The sequence below is a fragment of the Plectropomus leopardus genome, chromosome 7 (assembly GCF_008729295.1).
Source record: "Plectropomus leopardus isolate mb chromosome 7, YSFRI_Pleo_2.0, whole genome shotgun sequence".
NCBI lineage: Eukaryota > Metazoa > Chordata > Actinopteri > Perciformes > Serranidae > Plectropomus > Plectropomus leopardus.
Window position 1 is genome coordinate 16543092 of NC_056469.1, and position 19623 is coordinate 16562714.

At 40.3% G+C, this 19623-nt stretch overlaps 2 protein-coding genes across 2 annotated transcripts; both read right to left on the reverse strand.

Moving 5' to 3' along the window:
- Positions 1–128: 128 nt before the first annotated feature.
- Positions 129–5101, reverse strand: znf576.2 (zinc finger protein 576, tandem duplicate 2). Its single transcript, XM_042490038.1, has 5 exons — positions 4891–5101; positions 3637–3825; positions 3416–3531; positions 2635–2778; positions 129–1942 (listed from the first exon to the last, which is right to left on the reverse strand). The coding sequence occupies exons 2-5, from the start codon at positions 3779–3781 to the stop codon at positions 1103–1105; spliced, it is 1245 nt and encodes a 414-aa protein (XP_042345972.1). The 5' UTR covers positions 3782–3825; positions 4891–5101; the 3' UTR covers positions 129–1102.
- A 958-nt stretch (positions 5102–6059) lies between these two features.
- LOC121946192 lies at positions 6060–18408 on the reverse strand. The gene is made up of 10 exons (XM_042490665.1): positions 18333–18408; positions 16706–17235; positions 14834–15346; positions 10064–13698; positions 9419–9683; positions 8801–8995; positions 8635–8721; positions 8332–8518; positions 7906–8113; positions 6060–7788 (listed from the first exon to the last, which is right to left on the reverse strand). The coding sequence occupies exons 2-10, from the start codon at positions 17196–17198 to the stop codon at positions 6499–6501; spliced, it is 6873 nt and encodes a 2290-aa protein (XP_042346599.1). The 5' UTR covers positions 17199–17235; positions 18333–18408; the 3' UTR covers positions 6060–6498.
- Between the last annotated feature and the right edge of the window lie 1215 nt (positions 18409–19623).

The following is a 19623-nucleotide window of genomic DNA, read 5'->3' on the forward strand; positions in this document are numbered from 1 at the left end:
ACTAATTGTTCAGTATTTAAGTGTTATAATATTTCAGCTGCACTGACCTTCTCGCTGAGCAAATAGTTCTGATTATGAGTCTGGTGTTCCTACATTCAAAGTGAGAACAAAGACAAAAAGGCGAGTGATTTCTTCAGCAGCCTCCCTCAGGATAGCATGTTTTATTACATTTTTGCAGTGTCCAGACACATTGCAGTGGGGGAGAGAAACAATCCAATCAGTGAAAAATACATGAAATACACAGTTCCTTATGGGACTCTAAGGCATTGAAGAGTCATGAGTTCCATTTAAGAAATGTCTAAGACATTAAACATTGTTCTATTCAGTGAAAAATTAAAAGGAGTGATTTTTACTGTCAACAATTCAGGATTATAGTGGATCATTTCCGCCCACGCACCAAACAGTCCACATTGAATCTGGAGCACTAAGCCAAATTAAATTAATTTCAGCAGAACAGGTTATTTTAAAATTCTTTCTCATTGACACTTAATTTAGAAAGGAACATAATCAAAAATATTAAGAGTAAAAAATGCACAATATGAACCAGAAGCTGTACATAACACATTTCTTTTGACAAACTGTCTAAACATTCAAACATAGTATCTCTACTAGGCATCTAATTTGCTTCAAAATATGCACTTACCCAATTTGTTTTGCTTAAAGAAAATTTTTTAAAAAAGAGGAAAAAAAACAAAAACTTTTTTAACCACAAAGTGAGTTAAACAACTCAAGACACAAAGTAATAAATTCACACCACACGCATTTCACGCTTAAAAAAAAAACAACCCAAAACTGAAACAAATCATTTAAAAAAAGTTAAGCAAAATTTAGTTTTTACAAATAAACTATGTTTTGTGGCAAAGGGTATAATAGACATTTGGTTAGTCAATTTAGGAGATGTGTCTGTTTGTCCAAAATTTCAACAGTTCATAATCAAACTTAAAATCCAAAACCTGCTAAAATGTCATTCTCAAGCCAACTTCATCCGAAACCATCAGCTGTAGCGCCAGATCTCCGACGTTAAACGAAAAAAAAAAAAAGGACAATTCCTGACTAAAATCTTCAAAAATCATACACTTTCTGCAAGGTCCCAATGTCCCAATTATCTCTTTGCACTTGGATTTTCAGGCTTTTCGTCTGGGTGACTTTTCTGGTGAGCTTTCAAGGTGCGCTCACGGCCGAAGCTCTTCCCGCAGGTTGGACAGGCAAAGCGGCCCACGGCATGAGCCCGCGACATGTGGGCGTCCAGCTGCTCAGGACGGGCAAAGCTCTCCTCACATTCTTCGCAGGGATGGGCTTTCCGTGGGGTGTGTTTCTCCTTCTTGTGGGCGCGGAGCTGAATCAAGCCGGTGAATGTGAGGTCACATTCGGGACAGGGGAGCTGACGGGCCGGAGCAACATCTGCTTTAGGTTTCTTCTCCTTTGCTGGAGACTGACTGTCATCCTCAGGACTCTTCTTATCTTCCGTTTCTGATTTTGCTGCTGCTTTAGAAGGACGGCCACGCTTTGCTCCAGCTGCTTTTCCCTTTTCCTCTGCTGGGGGCGCTGCCGACTCTGATGTGCTGTTTTTCACCTCCTCCTCGGGTGCTTCCCCATCATCCTTCTTTTTTCGTTTTCCCTTTTTCTCGGCAGCTGCCGCGTCTTCAGGTTTGGAGGGGCGTCCACGTTTCTTGACGGATGAAGCGCTGCCGTTACATTGTTGACCTTCAGGGTATTTCTGCTGGTGTGCTGTCAACTCTGGTTCTGTGTCAAAGCCCTGACCACACTTCTTACAGCGGTGGGTTTTGGTAGGATCCTCTGGCTGTTCTGCAGTCTCTACTTCTGGGCGGGGATGCTGGGTCAGGCGATGAGTACGCAGCAGTCCAGCACTCCTGAAGGTTTCACTGCAATCTTTACATACAAACTGTCTCTCTGGACACACCTGTCTTCTATGAGTTGTGAGCTGTGAAGGTGAGAAATGAGAAAGAAAAAAAAAAATTAAGCACAGCGATGTCCCAAACGAGATTTTTTTGCCCCCGATCCAGGCCATTGGATATTGAGTATCTGCCAATACCGAGTCCCAATCCGAAAATTGTATTTACCTGATTAGCTGCACAGTTCACACTTCAAGTACTTTAAAGTTATTAAAATCAATCCAGTGTATATACTTGACCGTTTAATAGCTCTGCAATGCAATACAAGAAAAAATGGCTGCATCCAAACAGTTCCTTGAGGGTTTTTTTGTTTTTATTTTTACGAAATAATCAAGTAACAAACTAGAAACATTCTATATGGCTCTTATCGCAGTTACTCTTAGTGCAGCCTTTGTTTTTTTCTAACAAAAGAAAGTAAACAAACTAAAATGTGTCTTCAGACATTGCTCTAAAACCCACTTAGTGTTGCATTGTAATAGAAGTACAGATTACTATAAATGAGTAATTTAATCACAATTCCAATTCAAAGTATTGTTATAGCTGAACTTTAACATTCCCAGTCCCAACAAATAAAAATTTGTCACAATTCTGCTTATTACAGCATTATAGTAAAACTGGCCCTCTACAAATAATCAATTAGAACAGGCTTAATGTCGGTTTTGGTTCTCAGTTTTAATACAGCCGGGTACAACTTTTTTTAAAGCACGAACAATATACTCACTTCAGAAAACGTCTTAAAGCTCTCCTTGCAGTGAACACATTTGAAGGGCTTGTCGTCCTTGCTGTGTGTTGGCTGGTGCTGTGTCAGCTCCTCAGACGACAGAAATGTGCGGTCACACACATAGCAGGTGAACAATGTGTTTCCCTGTGAAGAAACATAAAAGAGGAGCAAAAGTCAAAATAATTCAAGACCAAGAACTTCTTGTAAAATGAAACTCAAGTTTATCAGATTCACATAATTCATGAGGCTTAAGTGTTGTGTGGGAGTTTGTCCAGTTATTAAAAACTGGCACAGTAACAATGTATACATTTTAGGTGTCTGTGCAGCATGCATTCTCTCATACACCATAAAGCAACATGAAGCTCAATATATATATTTTAAAAACACCAACCACAATTTCACAAAATAATTTACTCAGACACAAGCTGTAACAAATGAATGAACTTTGGCTATGTGACCATAAAATTTCTTAAATTCTCTTCAACAATATAAGGGGGAAAAGATTGCATAATATGACATATTGCAACTTTGATCTAGTGTGGGAACATTACTGGAAAATAAGGGGTCCCTAAAACATAAAAAACCTGCTTGATTAAGGAGGGAAGGGCACTGCAACATAAAGATCAAACAACTCATTGTCGGCGTGTAGGGCTGACAGCAGATTTTGGGTTTAAAAAAAGTCATAAACACCAACAAAAAGTACATAATAGATTCAAATTCACAAGTGACACAAACTGTTACTATTTCTAGTGACTAAATAAACTGCCGTGCTAAAGCATACCTGCTGAAGCTGTTGCTTATATTCTTCCCGGTGGCTTTTCTTCATATGCCTCTCCTTGGCTTTGGCACTGCAGAACGTGATGAAGCACTGGAAACACTGCAGATTTTCATGCTGGTCTGGAAGCACAGAGAGAGAGATTATGGAGACTGTGCAAAGACAAAGTTAATTTTTCAACTGCTGTCAGAAAACTGATTTACAGCTGTGATGGCCATAGCACTTACAGGGTTGAACGGACGGTGCAGGAGGTCCATTCAGAGTGATGGGTTTGTATGGTTCTGCTGGCTTTTCAGGGGGAGCTTGTGGAGGTGGATCTGGCAATCCCCGTCCCATCACTATCTCCTCTATGTTCAAAATCTCAGAGTCCATCCTGGTGTACTGGGTGGTCTCAACAGGCACTCACAGGAATTTTCCTGGATTCAATTACAGAACAAGACATAACCAAGGACGACATTAAAGTGAGCAGAGTTTCTGCAGCTTAAGACAAGTTAGACTGAAGACTTTTTAAGACTTGGTTTAATGTCAGGCAAATCAAATACAAAATAAATAAATAAGCAAAATTAAAACGAAAACATGAACCAATATAATTTTATAGGTTTAGGGACAATTTTGCCAAGTATTCATTGTAACATAAAACTTGACTTTTGGTGACATTCATGTGTGAGAAATATGGAAAAATTCAAATATTTAAAATAATACTACTTCTAATAATATAATATTATTATTATTATTATTATTATTATTAGACAAAAAACCCAAATGATAATCTACTAAGTGGCTGGTAGATTTTTAAATCCACCAGCCACAGTGGCAAGTGGACACAAAAGTTAATTTACAACCCTGCTAGCAGTAGTTTGGTTAAACTAATGCCACAGATAACATACATTTTGTTGTGATCAACAGATGACAACGAAAACAAAACTCCCTCTACTAACGTTTGACACACTGAGATGACAGTAAAACTACGATTCATAAGATCCACAACGCATATAGCCTCGGGGTTGTTTCTCGGAGCCCCGTTTCCCCGCAGCAAACACTCAAGTTTCGGCTCATCTCGGCTAACGTTACGTTACTGCCTATAAGGCCGCCAAGCTAAGCTAACTAGCTCCATTAGAGCCTGCAAGCATCCGGCCACTAGTAAACCGATTAAAAATGCAATACCGAGTCTATATGTTGATCGTTAACCATTAACAGAACATTTTAAAGCTTTATATTAATGTTTATGCACGTAGCTCGCGCCAATCATAGTGTACCAGGCTTTCGAGCGCGCTCGCTAGCTTGCTAGCTAACGTTACTGTTTAGCGCTAATAACACTGGCTGCCATTCAAAGAGCATCGAAGACTTTTCCTGCCTTTTCACATATCAAGTTTTAACTCGCTGTTTGGCGCCTGCACACATCTTGTAAGCATCAGTATAGTGCAAGTTGGTACACACACATCAGCAAACTGTTTTAATAACAAATAAAACACTGACGTTACCTCTTGCCGCTTTTTGAAGGTAGTTTGACTGAAAGAGTTGACCCGAGAGCAGAAGTACATCGGATAGATCGGACACTTCCTGGTGTACGGTTGTGATAGCCGTTGGCACAGCTAAGATGGCTGCCGTGAGGTCGACGGTACAATGTTGTTGATGTTGATATTAGATGAATATTAAAATACAAGTATTGTGTAGGACAAGTTAATCTGTGGGCGATATTGAGAAGCGCGTTGCATCGTAGTGACTGCAGGAAGAAAAACAAACCTTTCATGAAAACGGCACACGTGACTTCTGCAGTGTGATACCTCTAATTCTCAATATTCTGCTTGAAAATGTTCCCATACTTGTTAATATACTGTATGAAGTCATACGATCATCTAAAGTAGCGCGATATGAACAGCTATATATTCACGAACACGGATTTGAACGTAGCTCCTTTTCTACTCAGTCTGATTCTATGTCTGATTTTCGTCACGTGACCTAAAACAACTTCGTGAAACGCTTAATTTTCATTCAAGCTACTGTCATTGTTTACCGCTTTATAATAAAAAGGATACAAACAAGCTTAAACACGGTGGCATAACCTAGTAAAACCAACAGTATAAATTGTAGTTTATTTTTAAAAAGTCAACTTCTCACTTGTTTATATCTGTGTTGTCCTTGTTTTGTTATTTATTGTTTTTATTGATATGGACCTAAGAGTCTGAAATAAAGTTGATTGTATTTTATTGTGCACCATCTGTTTGTACAATTATTGTCTTAAATTATATCTGTATTCTTGTAGTATGAAATCATTTTTTATTGGTTAATGTGTATAGCATATTCAATTTACAGTTATTTCTACATAAAAATGATCTTAGTGATTTTCATTACAAATACACAGTATTGTGTACAATGCTGTTTTTTGTTTTTTTTGCCAATATCCAATATGCCAATATAACAACTAATTTGATATATCAGCAGTTGTATTTAGTAGTATTGTGTTTGTTGGCTAAATGTCATGCTGTCATGGCTTACTGTGACACCTGAGTATAACAGAGCCATATGTTTTTCCTACTTTGATAAGTCGAAATATCTGCTGTGAAAAAGGCGTACTGTGAAAACATTTGTCAGCAGTCTGCAAAAAATGAAACACTGCATGTATTATTTCATCTGTCTTTTATTATGTTCTGAAATTCAAATAAATAATATGTAAATTCATTGAGCAGAAAAGAAGCTCATCGTGGAATGTATATTCAATAAGGTTAAAATAAATAGTAGAAAAAATCATGATAATTGCAACATCAAAAATTACATTTTGCCCTTTTGCAAAACAAAGTATATGGCTATGTTTTTTTTTACATTTCCTTCTGAAGGCAAATTAATTTTTACACTTGCTCAATGACATAATAAGCCACGTCACAGAGCATTTGTTTTTTTAAATTGCAGCACAAATAATCCTTCAAAATAATGCCACTGCCAGTGAAAGGCATCATGAAAAAGTGAGGACAGAGGATTTAATACCATTTTTTTGATTAGTTGGGTTGTCATACACCAAAAGTTACACAGTTACATTCTAAATCAGAAAGCAAAAGAGTTGAAAAATTAAGGGGTCATTTCTGTAGTGGGCATTACTTTTTTGCCAAACTCCCTTGATTATGGAAATTCAAAAAGCAGTTGTGGTGGCGTGAGATACAAAGAAAGACACAGCACTTAAGGCATAGCACCCGAGATGTTCTCTGACAGTCCCCATAGCGACACCTGCCGCCTTCTCCCTCCCCAAGCTGCTCTGGCCAGTGGCCTGAACCATCGTACCGTGTGGCTGCGTCTGGCAGAGGACTCTCCTCCACCAGGCTGGGATTGGGGGTTTCATTTGTTGCATGAGCCTTCTCCATGGGGGGTTGAGGGGGAACTGAGTCCTGGGTATCAGAACCGCTGGAGAGAATCAAAGCCTTGGACACCTCTAATCTGAAGGCCATGAGAGTCAAAGGGGCAGATGCTGTCCTGTGATGCTGCCTGTATAGAAGCCAGGAGTTGACCAAAGCCAGATCTGTTAGGTACCAGAGCACCGCTTGAGGCCAGCAGGTTGGGGCCGAGGCAGTGAGAGGGATAGAGTAAAGATTCTGCAAATCTCTGTTGAGTTGAGCCGACATCTGGGCCTTCTCAAAGTTGTCAATGAGTGAAGCCATGTTCCTCTGGCCATTTCCTGCAGTAGAAAGTATGAAGCCACAGTGTGACCTGCGCAACATCAGCTTCCCGTCTGAGCTGACAAACTCATCTCCGATCTGTCCTCGGGCTCCTCCGACCCTTCCTGCACCATGAACGCCTGCTACTAACAGGCGCTCCAGCATGGCAGGGGTGGAGAGCTCCTGTTTGCAAAGAAACACCATGCTGCCTTTGGGGACCATTTTTTCTACAGCATCTTCTTTGCCGGACAGACCCACTTTAAGATCGACGTGTAAGAGTAAACCGCCAAATCCAATTAATGTAGTACAGTAAAGAGACGGTTTCTTATTGTGCATCTTCCCATTCATAGGAAGTGGATATTGGTCAACTGCATAGTCATCCTCTCGCCTCAGTGACTGACACCCTGCTCTGAAACGGCACAATAATGGCCGAGCCTTCCAAAGAGGATCAGCTTGTGTTCTTGAAGTGTTCAGGTCATTTTGCGTGTCCCCTTGCCTCTGCCTGTCACTTGGCTGACAATTTTCACTTTGCATGTTTGACAGAGTTTTATCTCGCTGTTTATTTTGAAAGTCACTATCACATCTTGATTCCTGAACATTACTGTTGAATGAATCCTTCGCAGGAGAGGCAAGCTTCAACATGCGAGACAGCTCGAGGAAACGGGAAAGTGGCATGGCTTCAGCAACCAGGGGCACCTTAGTCAAGTCCTCCCAGTAGAGCCTCGGACTGGGAAACTGGAAAATAGCAAGAGACCAAATAAACTTTTAATGGTTTTGCAGTTTAACAGAGCCAAGTAAATATATATAAAAAAACAACAACAACAAAAAAAACAAAACAAAAGGAGCACAAACCTTTAAAGTTCCCATTGCAATGTGGATCCCAACAAACTGTGCAGCCTCTCTGGCTGAGACAGGTTTCTGCATGTTTGACAGTTTATTTGTGCAATTGGCAATTTCTACCCAGGTGTCCCAACCAAAGTACATAGAGAAGTAGTCAATGGGTTCTTTGGTCCTGTTCTCCTCTCTTGGTGCTTGGAGCTGACTCACTGAACTTTGCAAACTAAGGGAGATAAAGAAAACATTTTAAACACAATCTCCAAAAACACCAATTTTCCCTTAATGGTCCCATCTAAGAACATTTAAGTAACAACGAAGCTTGATTTCTGCACATTATGACAGTATAATTGAATCTTAATAAAACAGTATGAAGATTTTTGTTTTTTTTCCAGCAGTGCCATGTAAAGGTTTGAGGACCTAAAAAATGAGGATGTACTGTACTTTTTTGACATCCCATCTAGCTGCTGTGCGCTGTTTGTTTCGTTCTTGTAGAAATAGGCCATGATTTCTGCTTCAGAGTCCAGCGGAGGATCGGACAGTTCAAATCCACCAACGTCCTCTTCATCGGAACTCTGAAGGAGAAAGTCCCGAAGGTCTGTTGGATGCTGCCACTCAGCGTCTGCCTCAGCTGAAATACCAGATAACATACAGATGACTTATCCTAGGTATGATAAACATTTTTGATAAATAGCTAAAGGCCGTTAAACATGTAGCTAAAAGTACATTTTTAAATTGATAACAAACCTTGTCCATCTGCTAAGCCACTGACTCCTGGTTCTGACAATAGTTCTCTCACTCTCATTTCCTGGTAGTCTGGTGCAGAATGGCTCACTGTTGACAGATTCAACATTAAAATCTTCATACAATCTTTAGTAACATGGAAATATCATTGGAAAAGGAAATGACTCACATATGTTACTTTCTGTAGCTTGATCTGTCTGCTGGGCACCACTGGATGCCCCTGTTGATAAATTCCCACTGTTGGTCGGAGCAGCTCCCACGAGAACCTCCCTGTCCTCCTCCTTCACTGGGTAAAAGATGCACTGGTTGGTGTTGAACTCGGGGGTGATGCAACAGTCGCTCGCTATCTCCCCGCTCTCCATTACTGAGAGAAAAAAGCCAAAAACATCCATCTTTTTTTTTAAAAAAAAAGCCCTCAAAGGTTTACAGACTGGCAATGCAGGAAACAAAGAGGATTTACAACCACATGGGCTTATTTAATCATCAACTTTCAAAGCTAGGAGGTGAACAGCTTAGCTGAAAAAGTAGCTAATAGGTAAATCTGGTACATACTTATCTTTCTATGTGATTGTTTTTTGTACATGATCCCTGATGAATGTAACAAACTTAAATAACCTTTCTGTCTTAATGCTGCATAAAGCCAAGCTAATCGCCTCTAGGCCATAGCTCCATAACTAATGCACAAACAAGTTAGTGGTATTGATCTTCTTATCTTAAAGAAAGAAAATAACAATATTTCCCAAAATGTTTAACCAGTACTTTTAAAAGAATGTGGCCCAACACTTACATGGACTGGAGGTGTTTTCGTTGCTGAGTGGCTCCACGTTCCATCTGATGTGTCTGCTGTCCTGTGTTGACTGGGCCTCGTTCAGCACGAGGCTGCTCTCCTCCTTCACCAGAACAGTTCTTATATCACGATGGTGCTGTGGCTGCACACTTGCATTCTGTCTGCTTTGACAGGTGGGTGCAACCAGTGGTGCATCTGAGATATTGTCTTCAACCTTTATCTCCTGGCTCCCAAGGGCTTCATTCACAGCAATGCTGTCCAAACCCTGAAGTAAAAACAAATGTTGAAGGTTTGCAATGTTGAATTATTTATTTATTATTGAATTAATTAAAGAGGGGCTGGGGAGATACTTATGTACAGTCAGTGTATTACATACAGTAGCAAGCAGTCGACGCGCTCCTGGTTTGCTGCAGAAACAGACGGGGCGCACACCCCACGGCTAAGCATTACTCTACTGCATAGGGGGGTTGATATTAAAACGTATTTTAGCCACTTCTGTTTCTGCAAAGTGGGAGCACACTGACCACTGGCTACTGTATTTACTACAGTGACTATACATATATAAGTATCTCATACAGCCCCACTTCCAAAATTCTGAACTATCCCTTTAGTGTATAGTATTTGTTGGCACAACTGGCATCTTACCTGTCGTTGATTGTCCCTCGCTGTCATCCGGCACGGCTCCTTGTCAACACTCCCATTCTGTCCAGAGGTGATGAACTTCTCAAGTATGATGCCTGGAGACTGGTCAGATTCCCTGTCATGTTCCTCTCCTCCCATCAGTCTTCTTGTTACCTCCTCAACACTAGCGGTAACTGATGCCAGCTCAAACCTGACTTGCTCTTCAGGATATTTCTCTAATGTAGAGGGCATGGGAGGTAAAGATGCGGCAGGAGCATTAGCTTTGTTAGCCTCTGGCTGTGAAGTCTTTGAGCTGGTCTCGCCCTCATCATTGACTTCTGAATCAGAGCTGATGGGACGTTTTTCGTACACTACCTGACATTCATCTTGTTCTTTCTCTGATACAGTTTCTCCAGTATCTCCTACTGAAACTCTTCTTGATATCGCATCCCGTTTTAGACGGCCTGCTCCTCTTCTATGACCCCTTGTAGCATTCCTCAAAACAGCTCCTTTACCCCCTTTTTTCTTTTGGACTAACATTTCGTCCTCCTCCTCTTTGATCTCCTCCTGATTAGTAGAGCATGACACAGTCTGCGAAGTCAGAACTTTTCCAGCTGTTGTTTCATTACTAACTTGCCCAGGGAGTTCGCCAGCACTTCCACCCTCAGAGCTGCAAGTTCCCCTCGCTTCGTTTTGGGGGACAGTATCTTCAGGAGAGGCTGGTTCATCTCTCTCATTCTGCTCCCCAACAGTGACTAAATCTACCTCAAGAAGTAGATCCTCCTTAATGTCCTCATCTATGCTACCCTGGACTTCAGATTCTGAGCTGGGATTCATCGGGATATCTTCTAGCTTGCCCTTGTCTGATGCCAAAGGCTCTCCTGTCTCTGAATTCTTTGTCTGAGTAGAGGTACTTAAAGGAGATTCAGATGTAAAGTTTGGAGAGGTCTCTCTGGTTTTCATTTGATTTGATGGTGAGTGAACTTCTGGAGAGGTATGAGATTGATCATCTGCTCCTGTTTCACCTCCATCCTTATTTTCAAAGGCAATTATTTCATTATCTGAAGGAGGAACAGGAAAAGATGGGGATGGAATTAAAGCTGGGAAAGATACACTTCGCTCTCTCTCCTCTAATGCCATTTCTGTCATTTCAGGTTCAGTATCCCAGTCTGCAGCAGCATTCATCACCCCAACAACCTTATCATGCTGTTTTGGGAGTTGGTAAAGATCCAACCTGGAGACGCCTTCAAAGATGTTCCCATTGGTGTAGGTGAGGCCAGGACTCTCTATAATATGCACCATAGTCTTGTGTTTCTGAAGGGATGACACTTCGCTGAATCTTTCCCCACAGTCCTGACACTCTAAGGCACGTTTGGAATGAGAAGTTATCACTCCTTCAGTCTCCACTTTTGAGGAGGCTTTACGTTTCCTTGTGGTCTTTGGCTTGGTGGGCAGCGCCTCAGGCGCTTGACGGGAAATCTGTAGTGAGGACAACAATGAAAGAGCTTTCGGGCTCGGTTTAGGTCTCCCACCTTTTTTCTTACCTTTCAATGTGAGATTATTTGTAGGCTCACTTGTTGAAGTTTTGGGTTTGTTGTCTTTGCTCTGTTGGGACTTTGTTTGGGCCTCATGAGGTGAGGCCTCCTGTGTCTGGCCTGATGCTTTTGAAGGGTCTAACTTATAAACTTTTAGTTGAGGCTGTTTATGACCTTTCAATAGAAGTAGAGCGTCTTGGGTTATCAGTGGACCAGCTATGTCTGCTGAAGCTGCGCTTGTTGTTGTACTTGTATTTTCCTCTTTTACCAAGTTTTTCTTTCGTTTCCCAACCTTTGCATTCTTGGGCTGATTTTTTCGCATTATTTTTGCTTGTTTTTTCTTTTTAAATACAGGCGAGGCTACAGTTTTTTGTTCACTTATGCGCATCACACCCTTCTTGGCCACTTCTTTGTTCTTTTTCATTTTATTTTTTCTGGTATCCTCTTTGATTTGTTGCTCTTGTGGGTCCTGTTTTGATGAAGGCGATTTTACTTCAGTGGTAGATATCAAATGTTCTGCTTTCTTGTCCCTTTTCCCCTTTCCTCCCTTCTTCTGTGATGGTACCTTTTTCTCTGAGAGATTTGTTGCAGGTGTTTTACCTCTTATCACTTCTTCCTGACTTTGCTCACGCTGCTGTGATGGCTTCTTCTGTTTCTTGGTTTTCTTCTCTTTGCTTTGTGGACCAAATTTAACAACAAGGTGAGGCTTTTTTCTTCTTTGTCGTTTGGCAGGTATGGCATCAATTTGATAATCATCCTTGTCTAAGGATGCAGCCAGTTCTTGCATATATCCTTGAAAGATAAACGCCCTGGCAGGCTTTCGTTTCCGCACTTTCACCAGTTCTTGAGCTGACATTACATTTACAGGTAACTCTGAGATCTTTGGCACCTGTTTTGTCTCCAAATGTGGAACCTCTTCTTTAGCAGGTGGATCAGCTACTTCAGACAGGTTCTCCATCTGCTCCTGACCTTGCTTGCTATCTACCAGCATCTTCTCAGATGCTTCTTCAGATGGTTCTATTTCAACTTTTTCCTGTGTCTCTTGTAGCGCAGCTCCATCCATCGCAGGGTGGCACTGGTCCAGACTTACTGTTTGCATCTTTGAATCAACCTCTCCTGTGAGATTAGTTTCAGATTCAATTGAAGTTTGTGTAAGTGTATCTGGTGGAACAAAGGGGCAAGCAGGAGGGCACTGTTGCTCTGTTTGTAAAGGGGTCAGCTCCAGCTCAACAGTCATAAGTGGTGGGGCTGACAGGCTCATCTCCTGCTGCCCTAATACAGTCTGATCTGCAATCTTCTCCAGGTCAGTGGTTGGTACCAGAGAGGAGGATGGGATTTCATTTTGTGGCACAGTTTGGGATTGTTCAAGTTCCTCAGTTGGTATAAGTTCTAATATGACTGTTTGCTCAAGGTTTTGCTCAACCTCATTCTGACAAACCATTTGATCCATAGGATCAGACTGAATTACACTAATATCTGGCTGTTGAAGGATCTGATGCATCACCTCTCCCTCAGGGGTCCCTGTATGTTCAGTCTGAACAAGTGTTAGCTCTATATTTTCACCTGCTGCTATGTGGGAACCCAGTTCTGAGAAATGGGGGTTTTCCAACTGTCCATCTGGAGTAATAGGTTCCAGTATAATTGTTTGCTCCATGGCGTCACATGGGTTGTTTGAAGGGTCCAGTTCAACTATCTTAGATTCAGTCTGTTTCAGCCCCATAAAATCTATCTGCGGTGGATTCAAATTCACAGTTTCTGCCAGTTGTGGTATCTGCTGCACCTCAAGTGGTGGGGCATGAGGTGGCACCTGCCCCAATATGACAACTTGATTTACTTTCTGCACATTACCCAAAGATTCAATAAGTCTGCGAATCTGTTCTGTGTCAATATTGGCATCAACTTTTTGCAGTGGTCCATTGGGCTCCACCTGTAGTAGTGCTGGTTGGCAAATAGATATTGGAGTTATGATGGGTGTGCTTTGTTTCACTTGCTGCCCAGTTGGGAGGGCTTTACTGGCTGCAGCAGGCAACAAATTGTGCTTTGTTTTCATGTGTTGTAGCCGTGTCTTGGTACTCTTGAAAGTGGCCTTACATACAGAACAAGGATACTTCATCGTAGAAGCGCCTACAAAAATAAAGAAAGAAAGTTGTGATGCATTGTGGTATACCATGAAAAGCACAAAATATTTTCTGCAGCCTGACAGACATAGCATGTTGTCCTGATTACGCGTTTGTTGTGGCTGATATCAATAATATAAATAAAAGGCAGAGGCAAAAATGTGAAGAGGATAATAATTATATTTATTTTTGACAAGTCTATTTTTTAATACAAAATGACTATTTAGAGAGCCTTCATCATCCCTGGAATAAAGAAGACATTTATTTATTATAAACTTGTTTAAATTACCTAATTATCACCAGAGTTTATATTTCTTGTAGTGATCAACTGACTCCACCATTGAGAGAAGCTGCAAAGGCCAATAATATATCAGCTCCTAATATATACTTTATCCCTCGCATTTTTATAATTTTGGATCAGAAAATGTGATCAAGACTGAGAGGCTAGAGCCATGCTAGCAGCTTGGCTAGGCAGTACATAGACACAGCAGTTGGCAGGTATAATGATTATCATGTTCACACTCTTAGTTTAGAGAGTTAGGGCACTTGTATTTGACAATTTGCACTAAAAGCAGTTGAGGCTGATTTGAGTTGAGCTATTGGAAAAATTCCAATTTTGACCTGATGATGGTGTTACATTACAAACTATGGGATAAAAAAATAGATTACAATTCATCCTGAGCAGGACATGAACATCAGTACCAAATTGCATTGCAATTCATTCAATAGTTGTTGACACATTTAACTCTTTACCACAAATGTGAATCTCATGATTGTGCTAAGGGGAAAAGCCAGGAGATCAGCAGTCAGTAAGATTCATCATTTGGAAGGTATGACTGTCTGTACAAACTTTCAAGGAAATCCCCTAGTTGTTGAGAAATTTCAGTCTGGACAAAAGTGGTGGACAGTCCGACAGGCTGAGTAACATTGCCGTCCATAGAATCATCAGAGTTAAAGCTTTATGTATTTTTTGCCCCTGACTGTTTTTAACATGCTCTGTTTTTAATTGTCTCTTTTATAATTTTTGTTACCTTGTAATGGTGTGCTATCTTGGCCAAAAAGAGATTTTAATCTCAAGGGATTTCCTGGTTAAATAAATAAATAATAATAAACAATATCCATAACATGGACATGCTTCTTACCAGCATCTTTCTTCAGTTGTGCTTTAGCTGTGGTGTCCTCCTTATCTCCTTCGCCTCCCTCTGGTAAGTGTGCCACCATGTGTTTCTGCAGAGCTTTGGACATGGTGAACCTCTTTCCACACTCCTTGCAAATATACGGCCTCTCTCCGGTGTGTGTGCGGCGGTGATACTTCAGCAATGTCATGGTTTTGCAAGGTTTGCCACAATCAGTGCAGGCATAACCATCCTGGCCAAAATGAATTTTCTTATGAAGGGTGAGCTCTGATGACTTGTTGAAGGCCTGGCCACAAATGGGACACTTGAAGGGTTTCTTCTCAGTGTGGGCTTTCTGGTGGACCATGAGCTCTGTAGAGTTTGTGAAATGGCGGTCACAAACGTAACAGGCGAAAAGGGCATTCCTCAGTATGCACTGTTCATATTCTGCAGGGTGACTCAACTTCAGGTGACGTTCTTTGCTCTTGTGATCACTGAAGATTATATGACACTCCATACACTGCAGGGAGAGCTGAGATGCTAAAAGGAAACAGAGTTAAAGAGGAGAAAGGTAACGTGTTACATGCATCCATATGCTTAGAGTAGAGTGGCAAACATAAGAAATAGTAAGGCGTGCAAAAAGAAAAAAGTTTGGCTCTGGAGCAAAAATAAGACATCTTTATATGGCAAATACACATAAATAAAGGTTTCTGTGCAAAAAAGTGAAAGGAGACCCTAAAGGTTTTACAACTTCCCCTTAGCAACAAAAATGATGCTGCAAATAATTAACTGACACATGCAAAGTAAAAAAAAAAACAATAAAAAAAACAGAATAGCCCGACCAATACTGGATTTTTGAGGCAGATACCATAATAAACTCTAAATAAATTATCTTTAATTGTCCCCCTGCCACTGTGACTTGTGGATTCCAAAATCTGGAAGCCACTTAATAGATTACCATTGTTTTTTTGGCTAGTGAGTAAAGTAAATCAAGCAGTCTCTTGGATATATTTTATTTTATTTATTTTATATTTATTTTGGCCATTGTCTGGTACTAATTTCCACACCTGGCTTTAAATATATGAACGGTTAACATAAATATATGAGAACTTAATACGATAATGATATATGTGCCCTTTGTTTTCATAAATGCATAGTGCAAAGATAAAAATATTTTTAGAGAGAATCCTTTAAATTTGTTTATTGTTTGGCCCATATTTGTACCCAGAGGTGCACCTGTCAGTGCTCTCTGGTGGACAAACACATACCAACATCTGCAAAAAGCTAATATGGGTCAATACATAAGTCTAACCACAATATTCAGCTGACCAAGCATCTTTTTGTTTGGCTGCATCTGAACACCAGAAAATATTAACTTCATAGGTTTAACCAAACTTGATAATGTATCAGTGTGTTAAAAAACAGAAGTATTGTTTTAAAGTCTATCATCTTGTAAAAGTACACGGTGAAAATGACTGTGAATACCACAATAATGATGTGTACGGGTCATTACTGAGGATATTTTTAAAGCTTTGTGTATTTAAATCTAAAGCATCAGTGGTTATCACGCTACTGTAGTAAATCACAGCAATCATCAACCACTGCAGAAAAACCACAGCAGATTTCTTAGTGCAGTGTCTGTTTCCTGTGTGGACCATCCTGCTATCGCAGTGTAAACTGGGATTTGAGAAAACACTGAAACTTCCTAACACAAAATGCAATTTAGAGTGCTGTTATATTTTCATAGTAGGGAGTGTGCAGCCAAAGATGAAAAATCCAAGACCAAACAGGTCTCTAAATCCTACCCTCTTGAAATGTATGACCTGCACCAAAAGTAATGATCTTATAATCAATTGTTACAACACAGAATGACACACACACGCAAGGTAAAATACTCACATGTTAGAGGCATCATCAGTGGTTTGGACATGTCCATCTTCAGAGGATCTAGCATGGCCTTCTTGGAGGGAACATATTTCCTACCATCACGTACACCTTTATCCAATTTCTTTGCCTTTTTTTCATCACACCCAGGATTTGTATTTGTGTCAGGTAGCGCTTCTGTGGGCGCACTTGGCTTTGTAGCAGAGTCTGTCTCTATCCCTGCAGTGTTAACTGAGGACTCTGTCAGTGGCTGAACAGCGGGCTCTTTCTCCACTGCTGGTGTGACCATCATACTTGCAGGTGTTTGTTCTGTTTGCATCTCTGTCCCATTTTCCTGCGGTGTGACGACTGTTTCAGTCCCAGATGGTGAAGTTGATTTATTCTCCTCTTCTTGTGCATCTGGTTCACTCTGTGCTGGCTGAGCGTCAGTGCTGGTGTCCAGTGGTTGCTCTGTGGTTGCTGTGGTCACAGGGTTTGGCCCACTGTTTGACTGGGCTGGACTCTGCATGGCTCCCTGCCTTGGCCTCTCAAATATTCATAGGTTTCTATGAAATCAGGTCCCAAACAGAAACACAGAATGACTGTTAATTACACAGACAAACCAAGACATACATGAATACCTTCTGCAGATACCAACCAAACTTTGCTGTTTTGTATTTAGGTGTTGATGCAGCGTCAACACACGTTTAGTTGGGCAAATTTTCAAAATTGTTCCATGACTTTTCAAGGACCTATAAACAAATGTTTAGAACCTATGACATGGAAAAACTGTATGGTAAATTTTGCTCCCAATGTTTATTATTGTATGAAAATTAATCAGCAACCTTTTCCAATCTGTAGTTGGTTATGTTATTATGTTATTACATTATGCGGAAGGTTATCCACAGAAGACTACTGCAACAATTAACTTCCTTACGTACACAAAAAAAAAGACTTCCAAAACTTGCAATGATTTTTACTAATTACATGGCCTTTACAAGCATGGAAGATAAGATTGTGAAATTCCATGAATACTCACTAATACTTTTCATGACCGTGGGAACCCTGTCTGTGTGCATTTATGGTAAACAGCATACGTTTTGGGATGCAAGACACATTTTGGAAAACATTATGATAATTGGAGAAATCACATTAAATCAAATGTTTACGCATCATTCAAACGTATGCACCTGATTTCCTAAAAAAACAAAGCAGTCTTTGCGCACTTTGATTTTTCAAAAGCAGTGAACAGCATCTTTGTTATCTGCACGGCGACAGCTGGGAGACCAGTGAATGAATGGGTTTAAAACATTTGTATTACAAAAGACCGACGAGGATGCAGGGCAGCCGTTGAAGGCTAAAGTATAACCCAAATTCAACACTTTAGTTTGTATTAATATCGTGTGAATAGTGTGCTTTAACATTCACATTTTATTGTAAAAATCCGTCTATGACAACCACTAACATTATACACAAATAATGTTAGCCCGGTTAGCTTAAATACACTGATAACACTTCATGGTACAAATCGTGTAGTAAATATTAGCTTTTCCGACCAGTTACGGCGCCAAAGATGCTAAATATTCACTCTCTTTGCGTCCCATCTTTTACACAGACGTCCATATATGTGTATGAATGCAAGAGGATGTAGATTTAAGGTTACCTAAGCTGACTCGTCCGCCCAAACATCTCCGCGTCGTTCCGCACAAAGCAGACACCGACGGGCTGCAGACATCGTGACGTCACGTCTGACAAAGGCCGCAGAGGAGTCATGGGTATTGTGGTTTTTTCCCCGTCAAACCAACCCCCACTCATATAGCCCTTCTCAAACATGACATAAACATTATAAATGGGCCCACGTGTATTTCCTGTTGGAGTGTTTGTTACTGCAGTGGCTGACAGGATGTAAACAGAGACCAAAGCTGTTGCCATAGCAACACAAAAGCAATGAAACTGTCTATATAGGAGTGCTGCCCACTTTGCTAAAAGACTACAACACAGCAGATACCAAAACTTGGGTTGAGGTCATTGTATTGCAACAAATATACAAAATACATAGGTATTGGTTAAAATAAACAAACAAACAAAAAACCCCACACAACTAGAGGCCAGGTCTGGTTGCCATGCAGTTCATTTTTATAGAAGTTCTTTGGATGTATAAAACCAGTTTGTTGGCTATCTGCTGGAGATAAAATTAGTTAGCTGCTAAGATCACGCATACAAATACGAGTCTATATGATTAAAGTTTTGTCAATATGGACATTGCTAAGATTCTCTACAATTTAATCATTTAGTTAATTTTACTGAAACCAGGAGCACCAAAGAAGACAGTTATACCTGCATAGTAAACAAGAGATGCAAAAAAAAAAAAAGAAGGTTTAAATAAACACTTTGATTATATTTCCCATCTTTGCTGAGCAACAGTTTTGTGTGAAAAGAACTAAAAGCCCATCCCATATGGACACCTGTCCTAAATACAATATGTTGAGTTCAGTGATTTAACAAATAATAGCCAAATCTATTAACTTTTATGATAAATATGTTTCCTCTTTACCTGTAGTGCTGTTAAGTTTATTCTAGTGCACTAATAGAGATGTTTGCCTTCTTTTAAGTACTGACTGGCACTTGGCTTGTGGTGAAGCAATGCTAACGCTCTCTCCTGCACCAATAATGTTTGCCATTCAAATCTCAATATTTGTATTAATGTTTACCTATTAAATGACATATTGTATTGCTTAAATGTGATTTGTACATTTCCTCCATTATGTCCTAGTTTTTAATGCTCTTATTTTACACCTTTGTGAAAACTGTTGTAATATTTCTCACACAGATAGCGATAGTATACATATCCACTAACCACTGCATTAGCATTAGTAACTGCTCTGCATGACAAGCAGATCAACCACGCATAAGCTCATTATGATTGGATTTAAAATTAATGAGATTGATTGGAG

Coding starts and splice junctions, on each gene's coding strand:
- znf576.2 (XM_042490038.1), bottom strand. CDS start 3,781: ATGGACTCTGAGATTTTGAACATAGAGGAGATAGTGATGGGACGGGGA. Junction 2,779..3,415: donor ATAAGCAACAGCTTCAGCAG/GTATGCTTTAGC, acceptor GTTTCTTCACAG/GGAAACACATTGTTCACCTG. Junction 1,943..2,634: donor GCTTTAAGACGTTTTCTGAA/GTGAGTATATTG, acceptor TCACCTTCACAG/CTCACAACTCATAGAAGACA.
- LOC121946192 (XM_042490665.1), bottom strand. CDS start 17,198: ATGCAGAGTCCAGCCCAGTCAAACAGTGGGCCAAACCCTGTGACCACA. Junction 8,996..9,418: donor CGAAAACACCTCCAGTCCAT/GTAAGTGTTGGG, acceptor TTTTTCTCTCAG/TAATGGAGAGCGGGGAGATA. Junction 8,114..8,331: donor CTAGATGGGATGTCAAAAAA/GTACAGTACATC, acceptor TATCTCCCTTAG/TTTGCAAAGTTCAGTGAGTC.